The sequence below is a fragment of the Doryrhamphus excisus genome, linkage group LG21 (genome assembly GCF_037039965.1).
Source record: "Doryrhamphus excisus strain RoL-2023G ecotype Guam linkage group LG21, RoL_Dexc_Guam_v1.1, whole genome shotgun sequence".
NCBI classification, from domain to species: Eukaryota; Metazoa; Chordata; class Actinopteri; order Syngnathiformes; family Syngnathidae; genus Doryrhamphus; species Doryrhamphus excisus.
The window spans coordinates 2,527,028-2,546,590 of record NC_136377.1 but is presented as its reverse complement, the minus strand read 5'-3'; the positions used below and the strand labels follow the sequence as shown (position 1 = coordinate 2,546,590).

General features: G+C 39.5%; 1 protein-coding gene across 10 annotated transcripts in view; it reads right to left on the bottom strand.

The window, feature by feature from the left end:
• Positions 1 to 5,739: 5,739 nt before the first annotated feature.
• Positions 5,740 to 19,563, bottom strand: part of auts2a (activator of transcription and developmental regulator AUTS2 a) — a 284,655-nt gene continuing 270,831 nt past the window's right edge. For 3 of the 10 annotated variants that reach the window (XM_078787519.1, XM_078787517.1, XM_058086258.2), the window contains 12 exons: positions 18,580 to 18,878; positions 17,484 to 17,722; positions 15,206 to 15,250; positions 14,563 to 14,658; positions 14,410 to 14,481; positions 14,227 to 14,256; positions 12,654 to 12,725; positions 12,402 to 12,543; positions 10,281 to 10,361; positions 10,125 to 10,208; positions 9,760 to 10,012; positions 5,740 to 8,913 (listed from right to left, as the gene is read on the bottom strand). In XM_078787519.1, coding sequence (XP_078643645.1) covers positions 7,707 to 8,913; positions 9,760 to 10,012; positions 10,125 to 10,208; positions 10,281 to 10,361; positions 12,402 to 12,543; positions 12,654 to 12,725; positions 14,227 to 14,256; positions 14,410 to 14,481; positions 14,563 to 14,658; positions 15,206 to 15,250; positions 17,484 to 17,722; positions 18,580 to 18,878 — 2,620 coding nt within the window. In that variant the 3' untranslated portion in view covers positions 5,740 to 7,706. The remainder of the gene's footprint in view (positions 8,914 to 9,759; positions 10,013 to 10,124; positions 10,209 to 10,280; positions 10,362 to 12,401; positions 12,544 to 12,653; positions 12,726 to 14,226; positions 14,257 to 14,409; positions 14,482 to 14,562; positions 14,659 to 15,205; positions 15,251 to 17,483; positions 17,723 to 18,579; positions 18,879 to 19,563) is intronic. The other 7 variants (XM_078787521.1, XM_078787522.1, XM_078787520.1 and 4 more) reach the window with 7 other exon arrangements.

Sequence of the window (19,563 nt, the reverse complement as noted above, 5' to 3'; positions counted from 1 at the left end):
TTGCTTTTATTGCACTTTTCTGTTCAAAAAAACACGGGAAACCTCACACACACTCAACAGGGGCCCCAGGAGGACCCAAAAAGGGCATAAAAAGCTAGTGTAAAATTTTGTGATTTTGACAAAAAACGTAAGGGGTTAGTATGTCGTTTTTTTCAGATTTTTCAACTTGCTTTTATTGCACTTTTCTGGTAGAAAAAACACGGGAAACCGCACACACACTCAACAGGGGCCCCAGGAGGACCCAAAAAGGGCATAAAAAGCCAGTGTAAAATTTTGTGATTTTGACAAAAAACGTAAGGGGTTAGTATGTCGTTTTTTTCAGATTTTTCAACTTGCTTTTATTGCACTTTTCTGTTCAAAAAAACACGGGAAACCTCACACACACTCAACAGGGGCCCCAGGAGGACCCAAAAAGGGCATAAAATGCCAGTGTAAAATTTTGTGATTTTTAACAAAAAACGTAAGGGGTTAGTATGTCGTTTTTTTCAGATTTTTCAACTTGCTGCTATTGCACTTTTCTGGTAGAAAAAACACGGGAAACCTCACACACACTCAACAGGGGCCCCAGGAGGACCCAAAAAGGGCATAAAAAGCCAGTGTAAAATTTTGTGATTTTGACAAAAAACGTAAGGGGTTAGTATGTCGTTTTTTTCAGATTTTTCAACTTGCTTTTATTGCACTTTTCTGTTCAAAAAAACACGGGAAACCTCACACACACTCAACAGGGGCCCCAGGAGGACCCAAAAAGGGCATAAAAAGCCAGTGTAAAATTTTGTGATTTTGACAAAAAACGTAAGGGGTTAGTATGTCGTTTTTTTCAGATTTTTCAACATGCTGCTATTGCACTTTTCTGGTAGAAAAAACACGGGAAACCTCACACACACTCAACAGGGGCCCCAGGAGGACCCAAAAAGGGCATAAAAAGCCAGTGTAAAATTTTGTGATTTTTGCCAAAAAGGTAAGGGGTTAGTATGTCGTTTTTTTCAGATTTTCAACTTGCTGCTATTGCACTTTTCTGTTCAAAAAAACACGGGAAACCTCACACACACTCAACAGGGGCCCCAGGAGGACCCAAAAAGGGCATAAAAAGCCAGTGTAAAATTTTGTGATTTTTGACAAAAAACGTAAGGGGTTAGTATGTCGTTTTTTTCAGATTTTTCAACTTGCTTTTATTGCACTTTTCTGTTAGAAAAAACACGGGAAACCTCACACACACTCAACAGAGGCCCCAGGAGGACCCAAAAAGGGCATAAAATGCGAGTGTAAAATTTTATGATTTTTGGCAAAAAACGTAAGGGGTTAGTATGTCGTTTTTTTCAGATTTTTCAACTTGCTTTTATTGCACTTTTCTGGTAGAAAAAACACGGGAAACCTCACACACACTCAACAGGGGCCCCAGGAGGACCCAAAAAGGGCATAAAATGCCAGTTTAAAATTTTGTGATTTTGACGAAAAACGTAAGGGGTTAGTATGTCGTTTTTTTCAGATTTTTCAACTTGCTTTTATTGCACTTTTGTGTTAAAAAAAACACGGGAAACCTCACACACACTCAACAGGGGCCCCAGGAGGACCCAAAAAGGGCATAAAAAGCCAGTGTAAAATTTTGTGATTTTGACAAAAAACGTAAGGGGTTAGTATGTCGTTTTTTTCAGATTTTTCAACTTGCTTTTATTGCACTTTTCTGTTCAAAAAAACACGGGAAACCTCACACACACTCAACAGGGGCCCCAGGAGGACCCAAAAAGGGCATAAAATGCCAGTGTAAAATTTTGTGATTTTTAACAAAAAATGTAAGGGGTTAGTATGTCGTTTTTTTCAGATTTTTCAACTTGCTGCTATTGCACTTTTCTGGTAGAAAAAACACGGGAAACCTCACACACACTCAACAGGGGCCCCAGGAGGACCCAAAAAGGGCATAAAAAGCCAGTGTAAAATTTTGTGATTTTTGACAAAAAACGTAAGGGGTTAGTATGTCGTTTTTTTTCAGATTTTCAACTTGCTGCTATTGCACTTTTCTGTTCAAAAAAACACGGGAAACCTCACACACACTCAACAGGGGCCCCAGGAGGACCCAAAAAGGGCATAAAAAGCCAGTGTAAAATTTTGTGATTTTGACAAAAAACGTAAGGGGTTAGTATGTCGTTTTTTTCAGATTTTTCAACTTGCTTTTATTGCACTTTTCTGGTAGAAAAAACACGGGAAACCTCACACACACTCAACAGGGGCCCCAGGAGGACCCAAAAAGGGCATAAAATGCCAGTTTAAAATTTTGTGATTTTGACAAAAAACGTAAGGGGTTAGTATGTCGTTTTTTTCAGATTTTTCAACTTGCTTTTATTGCACTTTTCTGTTCAAAAAAACACGGGAAACCTCACACACACTCAACAGGGGCCCCAGGAGGACCCAAAAAGGGCATAAAAAGCCAGTGTAAAATTTTGTGATTTTGACAAAAAACGTAAGGGGTTAGTATGTCGTTTTTTTCAGATTTTTCAACTTGCTGCTATTGCACTTTTCTGGTAGAAAAAACACGGGAAACCTCACACACACTCAACAGGGGCCCCAGGAGGACCCAAAAAGGGCATAAAATGCCAGTGTAAAATTTTGTGATTTTTGGCAAAAAACGTAAGGGGTTAGTATGTCGTTTTTTTCAGATTTTTCAACTTACTTTTATTGCACTTTTCTGTTCAAAAAAACACGGGAAACCTCACACACACTCAACAGGGGCCCCAGGAGGACCCAAAAAGGGCATAAAATGCCAGTGTAAAATTTTGTGATTTTTGGCAAAAAACGTAAGGGGTTAGTATGTCGTTTTTTTCAGATTTTTCAACTTACTTTTATTGCACTTTTCTGGTAGAAAAAACACGGGAAACCTCACACACACTCAACAGGGGCCCCAGGAGGACCCAAAAAGGGCATAAAAAGCCAGTGTAAAATTTTGTGATTTTTGACAAAAAACGTAAGGGGTTAGTATGTCGTTTTTTTCAGATTTTTCAACTTGCTTTTATTGCACTTTTCTGTTCAAAAAAACACGGGAAACCTCACACACACTCAACAGGGGCCCCAGGAGGACCCAAAAAGGGCATAAAAAGCCAGTGTAAAATTTTGTGATTTTGACAAAAAACGTAAGGGGTTAGTATGTCGTTTTTTTCAGATTTTTCAACTTGCTTTTATTGCACTTTTCTGGTAGAAAAAACACGGGAAACCTCACACACACTCAACAGGGGCCCCAGGAGGACCCAAAAAGGGCATAAAATGCCAGTGTAAAATTTTGTGATTTTTAACAAAAAACGTAAGGGGTTAGTATGTCGTTTTTTTCAGATTTTTCAACTTGCTGCTATTGCACTTTTCTGGTAGAAAAAACACGGGAAACCTCACACACACTCAACAGGGGCCCCAGGAGGACCCAAAAAGGGCATAAAATGCAAGTGTAAAATTTTGTGATTTTGACAAAAAACGTAAGGGGTTAGTATGTCGTTTTTTTCAGATTTTTCAACGTACTTTTATTGCACTTTTCTGGTAGAAAAAACACAGGAAACCTCACACACACTCAACAGGGGCCCCAGGAGGACCCAAAAAGGGCATAAAAAGCCAGTGTAAAATTTTGTGATTTTGACAAAAAACGTAAGGGGTTAGTATGTCGTTTTTTTCAGATTTTTCAACTTGCTTTTATTGCACTTTTCTGGTAGAAAAAACACGGGAAACCTCACACACACTCAACAGGGGCCCCAGGAGGACCCAAAAAGGGTATAAAAAGCCAGTGTAAAATTTTGTGATTTTTGGCAAAAAACGTAAGGGGTTAGTATGTCGTTTTTTTCCAGATTTTCAACTTGCTGCTATTGCACTTTTCTGGTAGAAAAAACACGGGAAACCTCACACACACTCAACAGGGGCCCCAGGAGGACCCAAAAAGGGCATAAAATGCGAGTGTAAAATTTTATGATTTTTGGCAAAAAACGTAAGGGGTTAGTATGTCGTTTTTTTCAGATTTTTCAACTTGCTTTTATTGCACTTTTCTGGTAGAAAAAACACGGGAAACCTCACACACACTCAACAGGGGCCCCAGGAGGACCCAAAAAGGGCATAAAAAGCCAGTGTAAAATTTTGTGATTTTGACAAAAAATGTAAGGGGTTAGTATGTCGTTTTTTTCAGATTTTTCAACTTACTTTTATTGCACTTTTCTGTTCAAAAAAACACGGGAAACCTCACACACACTCAACAGGGGCCCCGGGAAGACCCAAAAAGGGCATAAAATGCAAGTGTAAAATTTTGTGATTTTTGACAAAAAACGTAAGGGGTTAGTATGTCGTTTTTTTCAGATTTTTCAACTTGCTTTTATTGCACTTTTCTGTTCAAAAAAACACGGGAAACCTCACACACACTCAACAGGGGCCCCAGGAGGACCCAAAAAGGGCATAAAAAGCCAGTGTAAAATTTTGTGATTTTGACAAAAAACGTAAGGGGTTAGTATGTCGTTTTCTTCAGATTTTTCAACTTGCTTTTTTTGCACTTTTCTGGTAGAAAAAACACAGGAAACCTCACACACACTCAACAGGGCCCCCAGGAGGTCCCAAAAAGGGCATAAAAAGCCAGTGTAAAATTTTGTGATTTTTGCCAAAAAACGTAAGGGGTTAGTATGTCGTTTTTTTCAGAATTTTCAACTTGCTGCTATTGCACTTTTCTGGTAGAAAAAACACGAGAAACCTCACACATACTCAACAGGGGCCCCATGAGGACCCAAAAAGTTTACGTTGATTATAATCTTTACTTATTTACTTAACATAATATGATAACTTTATGTAAACATATTACATAACCCGTTTAATGTAATGTTATAACTTGTTTACATAACATTATGAGATTATAACATATTTACTTCACTTTATTACATAACTTGTTGTACATGATATGCGAGGCAACAAAAAAAATGCCACGGGCCACAATTGGTTACCAGGCTACTCTTTGGACACCCCCACGACTTACTTGTAGCCAACAATAATCAAAATGCTAAATGCTTTGTGTTGGTAAAATGTGAAAGACTAAGCAGTCAAAAACAAGATCCGTACACATTTTTTAATAACATGGCACCATTTACATTACAATAATAATTTACATGTTTAAATGAGGGGCATGCTGAAGATTCAGTCGCTTCATTTTTTGACATTTTTGTACATGATCTACAAAGACTTTCTTTTTTTTTTAACCTGTACATGTTAACAGTACAAACAAAGTTTGTCATTGAACAATCTTTTAGCAATATGCATTGCCTAACCGCTAGGGCTCCGGTTTATGTCGAGTGAAAGTAACACGGCACGACACACATGGTTTGAAAGCGCACCACTAAACCTTCAGCTCTGCTTATTTCAAACTAAATATTGTCCAAACTTGCTTTTTTTGTCTATGAATTTTGTCCGTACCACAACCCATAACAGCACTTTGAATACACTGCTTAACCAACAGAACCTACTTCCAAAACATGTACTTTACACACCTTCTATTCTTGTACAGTATGTATTCTCCTCACAACAATACAAATGTCTCTAGTACTCGTATTAGCTTGTATTCATATTTGAAGGTTTGTTTAAATTGAAAGTTGTGGAGAGAATACAGCTTGTTATCCATTCTTGGTATACAGTGGACCCCCAGATATACTGTACGTAACTGTACCACACGAACTATGTGGGTGTTGTCATAGATTTGCTAAACAGACAACCAGATTTGTAATATGCAATATGAAAAAATAACCAGGTTGTTGTCTTACAAGAACACCAAACTCATACCCAAACACAAAAAGAATTGCCTCCAAGCCCAATCTTCAAAACTCAAATTGGTACATGTTTGTATATTTATTACTCTATTACCTTTTGAGTGTTAAGTTGCTGTGTGATGAGTTTAGCGCTCTTTGTAAGATGACACCATTGGTCATACTGTTATATTGAGTCATTTACCTGTCATTTCCAACAAGCTCACGATTAGCCCGTTTATTTTCAAACCCGCACGAGTCTGTGAGGACCAGGAAGTTCTTTATTTGGCAGGAGCCAATCATGAGCTATGAAAAATATAATAACCAGGTTGTTATCTTACAAGAACACTAAACTCATACCCAAACAAAAAAATCTTCAAAACTCAAATTGGTACATGTTTGTATATTTATTACTCTATTACCTTTTGAGTGTTAAGTCGCTGTGTGATGAGTTTAGCGCTCTTTGTAAGATGACACCGTGGGTCATACTGTTATGTTGAGTCAATTACCTGTCATTTCCAACAAGCTCACGATTAGCCCGTTTATTTTCAAACCCGCACAAGTCCGTGAGGACCAGGAAGTTCTTTATTTGACAGGAGCCAATCATGAGCTATGAAAAAAATAATGACCCGGTTGTTGTTCACTGTGTTATCTTACAAGAACACTAAACTCATACCCAAACAAAAAAACCTTCAAAACTCAAATTGGTACATGTTTGTATATTTATTACTCTATTACCTTTTGAGTGTTAAGTTGCTGTGTGATGAATTTAGCGCTCTTTGTAAGATGACACCTAAACTCATACCCAAACAAAAAAGAATTCCCCCCCACGTGCCCAGTCTTCAAAACTCAAATTGGTACATGTTTGTATATTTATTACTCTATTATTACTTTTGAGTGTTAAGTTGTTGTGTGATGAATTCAGCGCTCTTTGTAAGATGACACCGTGGGTCATACTAATTATTACTCTATTACCTTTTGAGTGTTAAGTTGCTGTGTGATGAATTCAGCGCTCTTTGTAAGATGACATTGTGGGTCGTACTATTTATTACTCTATTACCTTTTGAGTGTTAAGTTGCTGTGTGATGAATTTAGCGCTCTTTGTAAGATGACACCGTGGGTCATACTAATTATTACTCTATTACCTTTTGAGTGTTAAGTTGCTGTGTGATGAATTCAGCGCTCTTTGTAAGATGACACCGTGGGTCGTACTATTTATTACGCTATTACCTTTTGGGTGTTAAGTTGCTGTGTGATGAATTCAGCGCTCTTTGTAAGATGACACCGTTGGGCATACTGTTATATTGAGTCATTTCAAACAAGCTCGTGATTAGCCCGTTTATCTTCAAACCCGCATAAGTCTGTGTGGTGCAGTTACTTGTGAGAGAGTGAGGCGTCGATTGCAAAATAGGGAGCACTTTCTCCGTTATGTACAGTAGCGCCATAGACCAAGTGGTCTGGTTTTTCGCCATGGCAAAGCAAAACGAGGATGTTCTGTACAGGATTGGGTGAAAGAGCCGGTGTTGTGACTTATTGCATAGTAGAACATGGGGTACAATGCTAATCGAATAAAAAAAAAACAAACATATTCTGAATCACTGCCTAAATAGCTCTCTATGTAAATTTGTTCAAAGTAAAGCTTTCAAATCACTCTTTTGCATATATATCGTACCATGATCCATACAGAGCGAGCACAGCGACTGCACATGTTATCTATATACATTTTGTCCGTCAGTGCTAAAGAATCTGTACATTCCAAAATTGTTCAATGTCACTTCACTTTGCTATACAATAGAAAGACCGGACACACACACGCGCACAAAAAACTGGAAAAAAAGTTTGTTCTGTGATCTCTGTCTGCAGGTTTGTACAAAAACTGAACTGTGTGGGCCCACATAAGTTATTCACAGCTATGTTACAGTCTTGCTAAGTGCTGGGTGGGAGTTCAAGAGGGGGGGGGTCAGCTCATCGAGCCTCGATGTCCTTGTGCGGAGGTCTGTCTCTGATATCGGCGCCCAGGGGAGTAGTTCGTCTGGGCGAGCCAGGCCTGGCGCCGAGCGTGGGGATAAGAGGAGGCGGGGCGCTCAAAGAAGCAGTGGGAGGAGTTTTGTTTAGAATGCTGTTCTGATGGGCGGCGGCCGCCGCGACGGCCGAGGGGCTGACTCTGGAGTAGTGCATGCCAGGGAGTCCCGGGGCCATGAGTCCCTGGGCGTGGTGGGGTAGGTGCCCGTCAAGGGCTGGGTGGTGCATTGCGGGGTGGAGTCGTCCATGTTCATAGTCCTCTCTGAGGAGGCGATCCCGTTCCTCCAACTGAGCACGCTCATGTTCCCGCCTCTGCTCCAAAGCGAGGGGGTGCGCACGATTAAAGTCGTGAGGCTCACGGTCCCTGTACGAGCGCTCGGCCTCGTAGAGGCGTGGCGCGGTTAGCCGATGATGTTCATTCCTTAGCAAAAGATCCCTAGCCAGAGGGTCCCGCCTGTGAATATCCAACGCCCTGTAGGGGTCCCTCATTGGGTCCCAATGGAAGGCGGGGTAAGGGAACCTTTCAGATCCGGGGATCGGGCTGATACCCAAAAAGGGTGCCACCACTCGAGTTCTCTCAAGACCGCTTATGTTGTTAATCGGATGGACTCCTGCCATGCCCATAGGCAAGGGCATCGATGAGGGAGGGTGGAGGTTTGGCGTCGAGGGAACTAATGTGTGCTCGCTTGTCTTCTCTGCCACTCCATCTTGTTCCTCTTTTCTCTCCTCTTTCACTTTCACTTCACTGTTCTTCTTCTGATGCTCAAATGGAACTTCCTTTTTGTCCATCAGCTCCCTGCTCAGACCACCATTCGGATGCTCCAGGCTGGTCAGTCTGATGTACGGCGACGCTGCGCCCCTGTTGGACACCGTGTCATCTGAGATCCTGCCGTCGTGGACGGCGGGCGTGTCCTTATTGCTGTGCTGGTTGTCTTTGAGCTTGTGGTCATCCGTGCTGGTATCCTTCCAAGAGTCCGAGTGTTCCCTGTCTCGGTCTTTGGCCTTGTTGTCCTTGTCTCTCTGAAGATCTCCAGACGAAGGAGGCAGGTGGTTTCGGTTGTGCTCAGGAGGGCGGCTGTGTCCAAGAAGACCAATGGGGTTGACCGGAACTGGGGACGGGTGGCTGGGGTGACGTTTTTCCACCGATTCCCTGGAAACATGACAAAATGAGTCTCACTCCAACCATTCCACAATATATAAAATAGCTAAATGGTAATGGTTGAATTTCATTTGAACATGCATCAGATTACAATTGAACGCATCACATAATCAGTTCACAGTTCCACATGTCCAAAAGGAGTAGGAAGAAGCAAAGCTTATTAAATCCTACCCCTCCATCTGGTACTTTTACAATCAGTAACTGTTACATTTGTTCACTTCCTGCTTTCCATAATATAGTTTAAGTATTTTTTTTATTTATTTTTTAATATTTTATATATTATTATATATTTTTTTATTTCTATATTTTATTTCATTTTTATTTATTTTATTATTTTTTTAAATAATGTACCTCGTACCGAAGTACTCATTCATATTGTCCAAATACAGTGGTCCAAATATTGTCCAAATACAAATACAGTGGTGCCTTGGTTAACACCATTAATCCGTTCCAGAACGTACGACTTCAACCAAAACGGACTCTAACCAAAGCAAATCTTACCATACAAAAAAATGTAAATCCAACTAATCCGTTCCAGACACCCAAAAACGACGCTCTTAAACTGTAAAATTCTGAGCCTTTTCTTTTGTGTGGTCGGTGTGTGTTACGTTGTGTATCTCCCTACAACTTTGATATAAACAAACATGTTGTCTTGTTCTAAGAGTGGAACCAGCGGCCCACGTGTATGATTATGGCGCCATAAACAAACAAGCAGGCAAACGCAAGCCAAGGCAAAATTTTTGCAAAAATTTTGCGTGTTAACCAAAAAAACGTGCTAACCGGGGCGGATGTTAACCAAGGCACTGTAATATGATATAAATAAATAACATAACAAACCTGTCTTTGTCATCTTTATTGCCCACGGAGTCCCGTTTATCAGAATCTCTGTCCCTCTCGTGCGAGCTGACTGAGGCGCTCCTCTCAGAGTCCCCAGGTTTCAGCCAAGGCGGGGGTGTAGGGAATGAGGGAGGGGTACGGTGCAGGCGGTTCCAGGGCTCCTGGTGGTTACTGTTGGTACTGCTGCCAAAGTGCTGCTGTGAGTTGGGGCCATCTTTATGGCCAAAGACGGAATTGACCGCTGTTAGGGATTCAACACACGGAAAAGCACAGCGGGACACAAGTTAAATGCGTATCTCAACCAGCTGTGAAGTGAAGTTACTTTGAGGATGTTAAGAGCACCAAGGAGCATCCATGAAACTCACTTAGTGATGGATTTCCAAGCCCTCCGAACGCCGATGAACTGAGGGACCCCAGTCCCCCAAAGGAAGGCGACCTATTGAAGGGTTCTGAAAGGAGATAAAAGACGCCAGTTTAGCTGTGATGCTGATATTCCACATCATGACAGAAGGTGTCCTTACCTAAGTGAGACCCTGGTGTGAGAAAGTTTCCGGGGTGGTGGGGCGGATGGCCAAAGGGACCAGCGGATGGGTGCGTTGGACCTGGAACGACAAAGATAGTAACTTTTACTGACTTTTGTTTTTACAATTAATGCATGCATACACATGTGATACGCGTTCAAGGTGATGTAGTATCAGCATTCGGGACCCAATACAAGGTGATGTAGTATCAGCATTCGGGACCCAGTACAAGGTGATGTAGTATCAGCATTTGGGACCCAATACAAGGTGATGTAGTATCAGCATTCGGGACCCAGTACAAGGTGATGTAGTATCAGCATTTGGGACCCAATACAAGGTGACGTAGTATCAGCATTTTGGACCCAATACAAGCTGATGTAGCATCAGCATTTGGGACCCAATACAAGGTGATGTAGTATCAGCATTTGGGACCCAATACAAGGTGATGTAGTATCAGCATTTGGGACCCAATACAAGGTGATGTAGTATCAGTATTTGGGACCCAATACAAGGTGATGTAGTATCAGCATTTGGGACCCAATACAAGGTGATGTAGTATCAGCATTTGGGACCCAATACAAGGTGATGTAGTATCAGTATTTGGGACCCAATACAAGGTGATGTAGTATCAGCATTTTGGACCCAAGGACCCAATAAAAGGTGATGTAGTGTCAGCATTCGGGACCCAATAGAAGGTGATGTAGTATCAGCATTCTGGACCCAATACAAGGTGATGTAGTATCAGCATTCTGGACCCAAGGACCCAATAAACGGTGATGTAGTATCAGCATTCGGGACCCAATAGAAGGTGATGTAGTATCAGCATTCTGGACCCAATACAAGTTGACGTAGTATCAGCATTCTGGACCCAATACAAGGTGAAGTAGTATCAGCATTCGGGACCCAATAGAAGGTGATGTAGTATCAGCATTCTGGACCCAATACAAGGTGAAGTAGTATCAGCATTCGGGACACAATAGAAGGTGATGTAGTATCAGTATTCTGGACCCAATACAAGGTGACGTAGTATCAGCATTCTGGACCCAATACAAGGTGAAGTAGTATCAGCATTCGGGACCCAATAGAAGGTGATGTAGTATCAGCATTCTGGACCCAATACAAGGTGAAGTAGTATCAGCATTCGGGACCCAATACAAGGTGATGTAGTATCAGCATTCTGGTCCCAAGGACCCAATAAAAGGTGATGTAGTATCAGCATTCGGGACCCAATAAAAGGTGATGTAGTATCAGCATTCGGGACCCAATAGAAGGTGATGTAGTATCAGCATTCAGGACCCAATACAAGGTGATGTAGTATCAGCATTAAAACTACTCCCTTCAGAGAGCAGCCCAAACTGGGTCTAACAAGGACAGAAAAACGCCGCACAACAACATAAAATTTGACGCATTTATTTACATGTCTATTTTTCTGAACGGGACCATTCTATCAGATGTTGAAAATGCATGTTGTGCGGGTATTATGTTTTTTTGTGAAGATATTATGATATATTATAATCCTGAGCAACCAATCCCAACAACGTGTTTACACGTTTTTTTGTGCAAGAGGCAAACGGAGGTGATGATGCAACTCTCCACTAATGCATTAACACTTCAGAGCATTTTTAAGCAATAAAAACAGGAAAAAGACAGGAAGAAGGAAGTGACAGAGCAAAGAGGAGTGTAGTGTGCAGAAGGATATGCATTGTAGGGAAATTTTAACACACACAGACACATATAGTTCGGTTCCAAATCTGAAAATTGTAAAATTGTAAAAGTCCAATCTTTCTTTTGGTAGGTTCTTTTTTTTTTTTTTTGCGCCCCTTTTCTTTTGGTAGGCTCTATGTTTCGGTAGCCATTGAAAGATCAGTCAAAATGATCTAAAATGGCTGGGATTTAAGCAGCCACTGTACAGTACCATTGTATTCTAAAGTTTTCAAACTCAAAAAAGGAGGGTGAGATACTTCTATTAGCTTTTCGCTAAATGATTTAGCATGCGTAATGTTTCCCACAGACCTATAAACAACATGCTACAATTTGGTTTATTACCAAGGTTTTCCTATTATTAGCTGTCATTAAACTCTTACAGCGGCTTTTCTAACCAGAGCTCTAACACATTCTTACCCGCAGCGGAGAACAGCGTGGCAGGCCGTGCCAAGTCGCTTGGGTGATGGATGGCACCAAAGAGACTCGGGCCGGGAGGTCGGCTCAGGAACTCGGGCTTGAGGCCAAAGTCTAACTTGTGAGGGTCGACCTGCATCTGCTGCTGGAAGACATCAAAACCAAGAGAGAGAAACACATGTATAACCCCCTTAAGTTTATATTACAAAGATAATAATGCTGGGTTTATAGGATTCGGATTTCTAGAGTCCTCACCTTGACCTTTTGTTGGTGGTGGTATATCTGCCAAGCGATGTGGACATGCATCGCGCACCACTTCCCTGGCTTCTGCAACATAAAACAGAAACAATAACACATAAGTTCACCATAACCCCCTCAATCATCCGTCAGTCTTTGGAAATCCAAGGAAAAATAGCTGGGATAGGTGCACATTCTGGAAGATTTAGAAAGCTTTCTGTGGTTATTGTGTGTAGCTGCTCTATCGAAGTCCACAACTCAATACAAAGACCAAAAATGAGCAAAATGGGTCCCTTTAAAATGGATGGATGGATAGATAATTTGTACAAATAATTTAAATATGTAAATATTACATATTTTAAATTATTATTAAATATTATTATCATTAATTATTATAAAATATTTAATATTTAAATATTTTAAAATTTAAATAATAATACAATGCCTCTTCATGACCTGCAGGCTCCCGCATAATAATAAATAATAATTAATAATGTGGAGAATAAATAGATGACATCAAATATGAACAATGTACAGCGTAAACAGTAATTTGTACAAATAATTTAAATATTTTAAATTATGATTATTAAATATTATTATTTATTATTATTGAATATTTAATATTTAAATATTTTAAAATTTAAATAATAAATAATAATACAATAATACAATGCCTCTTCATGACCTGCATGCCTGCAGGCTTCCATATAATATTAAATAATAATTAATAATGTGGAGAATAAATAGATGACATCAAATATGAACAATGTACAGCGTAAACAGTAATTTGTACTAATAGTTTAAATATGTAAATATTACATATTTTAAATTATTATTAGATATTACCATTATTAATTATTATTACATATTTAATATTTAAATATTTTAAAATTTAAATAATAACTAATAATGCAATTCATGACCTGCATGCCTGCAGACCTGCAGTCTCCCGTATAATAATAAATAATAATTAATAATGTGGAGAATAAATAGATGACATCAAATATGAACAATGTACAGCGTAAACAGTAATTTGTACTAATAGTTTAAATATGTAAATATTACATATTTTAAATTATTATTAGATATTACCATTATTAATTATTATTACATATTTAATATTTAAATATTTTAAAATTTAAATAATAAATAATAATGCAATTCATGACCTGCACGCCTGCAGGCTCCTGTATAATAATAAATAATAATTAATAATGTGGAGAATAAATAGATGACATCAAATATGAACAATGTACAGTGTAAACAGTAATTTGTACAAATAATTTAAATATTTAGATATTAAATATTTTAAATTATTATTATTAAATATTATTATTAAATATTTAATATTTAAATATTTTAAAATTAAAATAATAAATAATAATACAATACCTCTTCATGACCTGCATGCCGTTTTGGGGATGTGCAGTGTTTCAGAGGCTAAATTAATCTCCCCGCTAGGTACTCTTGAATAAATGACTTTCCGAATAAAGACACTATGTACTCAATTAGCAAAATCCTCAAAGGCCTCGTGAAGGCCATGTGTGGAGTGATGGAAGAGTGTGTAATGCATGAAAAAACGATCACTCACCCTGAGAATGGGTCGGAATGGGTCCGTTAGCTACATAGGAGAAGCAGAGAAGGGAAAAATAAAGTTTTTGCTGTGAAAAAAAAATGCAAAAGCTTATCCAAGCTTATCTAACATTAGATACACCTGTATCCTCGCATCAGTACCGATCTATTTGATACAAGTCCTGTATTGTGTCTTACTTACCCTTGGGTCCTTCTGTAGGAAAGTATGTGGGACAGCGCCAGGTCGAGTGGACACATCTAGCGGATTAGAGGTCTACAACGGGAAAGATTTACAACTTTACAACTTCTATTTCCACAAAGCTCTCATGGGAGAATGTGGATTTGTGTGAGCTACCTTGGGTTGGAATGCACCCTGCAGTGAGCTGAAGGGTCCAGTCGGGGGGATGACAGGCGGGAGGCCGGACATGGCCGGCGGGTACGAATGAAAGAGCTGAAGATGATGAACACATGGAAAGAAGTTGTCTATTAGAGTAAATAATTCTCACAGTGAAACTAACTCCAGCTTGTTTTGATATAAAAACTCGTCTCATGAGGATGATGCAACACAGGGGTCTCAAACACGCGGCCCGCGGGCCAAATGTGGCCCGCAGGACACTAGTTTGAGGCCCCCGCCTTGATATGAAAGTTTAATGTTAGTGCGGCCGGCGCAAGTTTGATATGGATGCTGTATGGTATCATGTACCCAGAAAAAATTATTACGTTTGATTAATGTTCATGTTAAAGGTTAAATAACTGTTAATAGTTATCCTCCCTATCCGTGTGGAAGTGGTAAGTTTTTGGCTATTTAAGTTTAAAGAAAATAACTTGGAGGCTACCGTTTAAGGTCTCTAGCTCTCTAGTTTGCGAGTTAGCATGTGTCTCAAGAACTACAAATTTACAAATAAATGTAATAAATAAATGCATGGAGAACAGTACTACAATACCCAGTCAAACGGACTACAAAAGACACAATGGCAAAGCAAAGCGGGAAAACTCACGCTGTGTCTGTAGAAGGGGTCGACTTTAGTTGGGTATTTGTCAAACTGCAATGAAACACATTTAACGACAACAGTTAGAGACAACAAAATCAATATAATATAGTATAAATATACAAACATGTACCAAAACAACTTTAAAACAAAAAAAAAAAAAATTTTTCAAGTTTTCCCATAATGCATTTCATTTGAGCAAAGCATATAATTGGAGGACAAGTAGCATAGAAAATAGGCGGATGACACTGCAATGCTGCCTCTGTCCACCAGAGGGAGCCAGAGGAGTACGGCGCCTTGATGTATTGGTACATGCTTGTATATTTCTCAGGTATACCTTTGACTTTTTTATTATTATATATAATTATTTAATTATAATTATAAATATATTATATTATAATTATATATATATACACACATATATATATACATATATAAATATATGTCTCAGGTATACCTTTGACTACTGTTATATATAATTATAATTATATAAAATTATAAATATATTATATTATAATTATATATTATATAATGACATCCTGCAATTATTTAAAAAAATCTTATTTAATGGATTTTTAAAATTGTTTTATTTTTTGTTTAATTTATTATTGTTGTTTTTAAATAAAATTATTTTTTAAAATAATGAAATATTGTAGAAAAACGTCAAAAGTGAAAATCAGTGAAAGTCAAAATGAAACTGTATTAAAACAGGATGAACTGACCACTTCTTTCATGATCACGTGAGGACCTTGTAAAACAGGCTCCCCTTTGATCCACTTTTACTGGTGAAGCACAGACCCGGGGTGAACAGTTCCCCACTCCAGACTAAACCCAGCAGCTATTAAGAGTCTTTTATGACCTCATTGGCTGTCAGAGGCCAAGTCTGGCTTCCTCTGAAGTATCACCGGAGCCAAGAAAGCCTCTCAGGGCCAAGCTGCACGAGCGTGCATGGATGTGTGCTTTCTAGCTTTAGGTCTAGCCCGCACACTGCCTGTGGTCTCACCAGCAGTAATGCGAGGCTTATGCCAGTAATGAAAATACCCCGACGGGGAGCAAATGATGTCATTACAATCAGATTGAATTATGTGTATTATGTTCTAACACTTGGCTGCAGACATGCTTTAAGCAAGTTATTGCCATATTTAGAAAATAACTGAGAGGGACTAGACCAGAAACAACACAAGAACGGCTTTCTGGGTGAATAAAGGCATCATTGTGGTGTGGACAGGCACAGAAACCCACAAGTCTGCACCACGTGCCACTTACATGCGTGTCAGACTGAGTCAAAATCTTCCCTCTCACAGACACAGTGGGAAAACACTTTCAGTGCCATGCCCACCCACTCCTCCACATGTGCAAAGCAGATTAGTTACAACGGGGGTGTCCAAATCATGGGCCGGGGGCCATTTGTGGACAACAGCTGTTTTTTTTTATTGGCCTGTGGCACATTGTAACAATAAAACGGTAAAAACAGAAAAGTCATTTGACAAGAATAAAGTCAAAATATTGACTAAAAAAGTTATACCCGAATAAGAAATTATTCTGAGGTTATTTTAGCAGCATAAAGTTGAAATAAAGAAAAATTAAAGAAAAATTAAAGTTAAAGAAAAAAGAAAAAAAATTATTTTTTATTATTATTGGAAATAATTTTTGGAAAGTTAGGTTGCGCAGAGTTATAATGTTACAAGAATAAAGTCAAAATATTACGGGAATAAAGTCGGAATTGTGAGAGGAAAAAATTACAAGAAAGATTACAATTACAAGAAAGTTGAGAAAAAAAAATGTCAAACCCAAGTAAAAATCCACAATTTTACATAAAATCATATTATTATGTGAGGAAAAATAATGTCATGTTAGTAGCACAGAGGTGAAATATTACACAAAAAAAATGTTTTTTTAATAGTCGCAATATTATGACAAACAAACAATATAAAGTTCTAATTTTTGGACAATTAGGTTAGGGAAAAAGTTGGAATATGAGGATAAAGTCTATAATCCTATGAAAAGAAAATTTCCCAAGATTATTTAATATTATTAAATATAAAATAAAAATAAAAAAAATAAAAATTAAAAATAAATAAATAAAATTAAAAAAATAGCATTAATGTAATGTGAAAAAAGAGCAAATTGCATATTTACATCGGTTTGCAAACTGTCATTATTAAGTACGTGGCCCCCGGTGGAAAATGTTTGGACACCCCCGAATAACAAGAAAAAAAACCCCCTCCACATCCCCAATCCCCCCCCCTTTCAAACCCAAACACGATTGCATTCTACTTATCCTCACATTTCTGGCAGGGGTACGCACCATGGACGGTGCTGGGGTGGGCATAATGGCATGGGGGAATGGCGTGAAGGTGTGCTGGTGCGTGTGCTGGTGGGTGTGTTGGTGCTGATGCTGATGCTGGTGCTGATGCTGGTGGAACTCTGTGCGCAGGTAAGGCGGGGGGCCCAGCGAGGCGCCGCGGTCGGCACTCTGGGAGGCCAAGAAACGAGTGTTGAGCTCCTGACGCAGAAGGTCTTGCTCTGCAGAAGAGAACAGCGAAGGGAAGGTGAATATTATATGTTGTAAATATGTATATTATAGTTCAAATCTGCTGCTGTGAGCCATAGAAAAGCACCCGTAGATGGTTCCGTCTTGCTTGTGACATTAAAAAAAAACAACATTTGTTTTGCTTTTCATGGTTTTGCTCCCTTCTTGTCCCCCACAGCATCCATAAATCGAATGCCAGTTCTACACATTAGACCATGTTTTTTTATTCTGCCTGTGGAGAAAATATAAAAAATGTATGCATAGCCAAAGTCCAACTTGACATATTATGCCTTGCTATTATGTTTTCATTCCGCTGAATTGAATTGGAAGTGGAATTTTTCATCAATATTTCATTATCTTTTGAACAAAACCAAGCTTGGGTATTTTTTTTATTGACCAAACTGATTTTTTTTTTTTGCACTTTCATTGAAAATGGGGAAGAAGTCTCAGCAAGCTACTGAAGATGCGCTCCACTTGTATTGACCCTGACATTTAGCTTAGCAGCACTGCATGGAAATGTTTTTGTACTGACGTTCGACTTCACAGGAATGTAAGGTCACTCAAATGGAGCATGGGCGATAAGAGTGTGAACTTGAACTATCCGCATGTTACAGAAGAAAGAGCAGCACACGGGCAACGACATCCAGGGCATCAACGCTTTCAGAATTCAGAATAGTCAAAAAATAAAAAAAAATTCATTAATTATTTTGGAGTTTGCTAGGCCTGATATTAATTTAAAAATTTTTACATATTCTTAAAATAATTAAACATTTTCAAGCATAAAAGTTCAACATCGTGTGCATCCTCAACCACAGCACTAGGGGGCAATGTGGGGCAATGTGATTTTTACCCGAGTAGGCACTCCCAGCAGCAGGATGTCCCGGTACCGGCAGGGTGGTAGACGTCAGCGGTGGTGGTGGAGGCAAAGCCGCTGGAGGAGCGAACATATTGGGGTGATGAAGGTGCGGCGAGGACTGCAGTGCAGGGGGGAAGCTATGCGGGGTGCCGTGGTTAGCCACCAGGGGCAGTGGGAAGGTGGATGCCGCTGCACCTGGCACGGGAGGAGGCGGGTGGTGGGGAGGAGGGTGTGAGGAAGGAGCAGGAGGAGGCCCTTGGGGCTTGGTCCCAGGGGTACTGCTCCTGCTGCTGCTGCAAAAAATATGAGAGGTGGTGAGAGGAGGAAGGTGTGATCGTCTCCATCTGCTGTGATTTTACACTTTAGTAAATGAATTGCGCAATTAATCGAAACCATTACATTTACATCACTGGAATGGTTGCTAGATCGCACCTTAGAACCATCGAAGCAAGGCATGCTCCAAGTCAGGTAGTCAGCATAAACATTGAAAAATGAATATGAGGTACTTTTATTCTGCAAGCAAACAATGTTGCATTGTTTGTGTGTGTGTTTGTGTGTGTGTGTGTGTGCTCCCCGGGGAAGCCATCGAGCCTGCGTCTCCAAAGCCCCATCCACTAAGCCTAAAAGCTCATTTGTGATGCTGGCACTTGGTTGCAGGTGCTGGCTGCCATTCTTCACAGCAAGCAGCCAAGAGACCCTGTTGGTGCACTGGCAGACGAGCAGGGCGTACACGGGGTGGCATGGGCATGAGTCGAGGTCTGACATGCTGGGTGGGATGGGACTAAGTGGATCCCCTTTCCAAAAGGAGCATTGCTTCATGTATGGGACTCAACCCAGACAATTCTGTCAATGTTTTATAAGCCATGATGTTGTGTAACTGTACATTTCCTAAGTACAATAGATTAATTTGATTATTAATTAGATTAATAGTCTAGATTATGAACTGATTATGTCAGTCAAGATAAAATATAACACGCA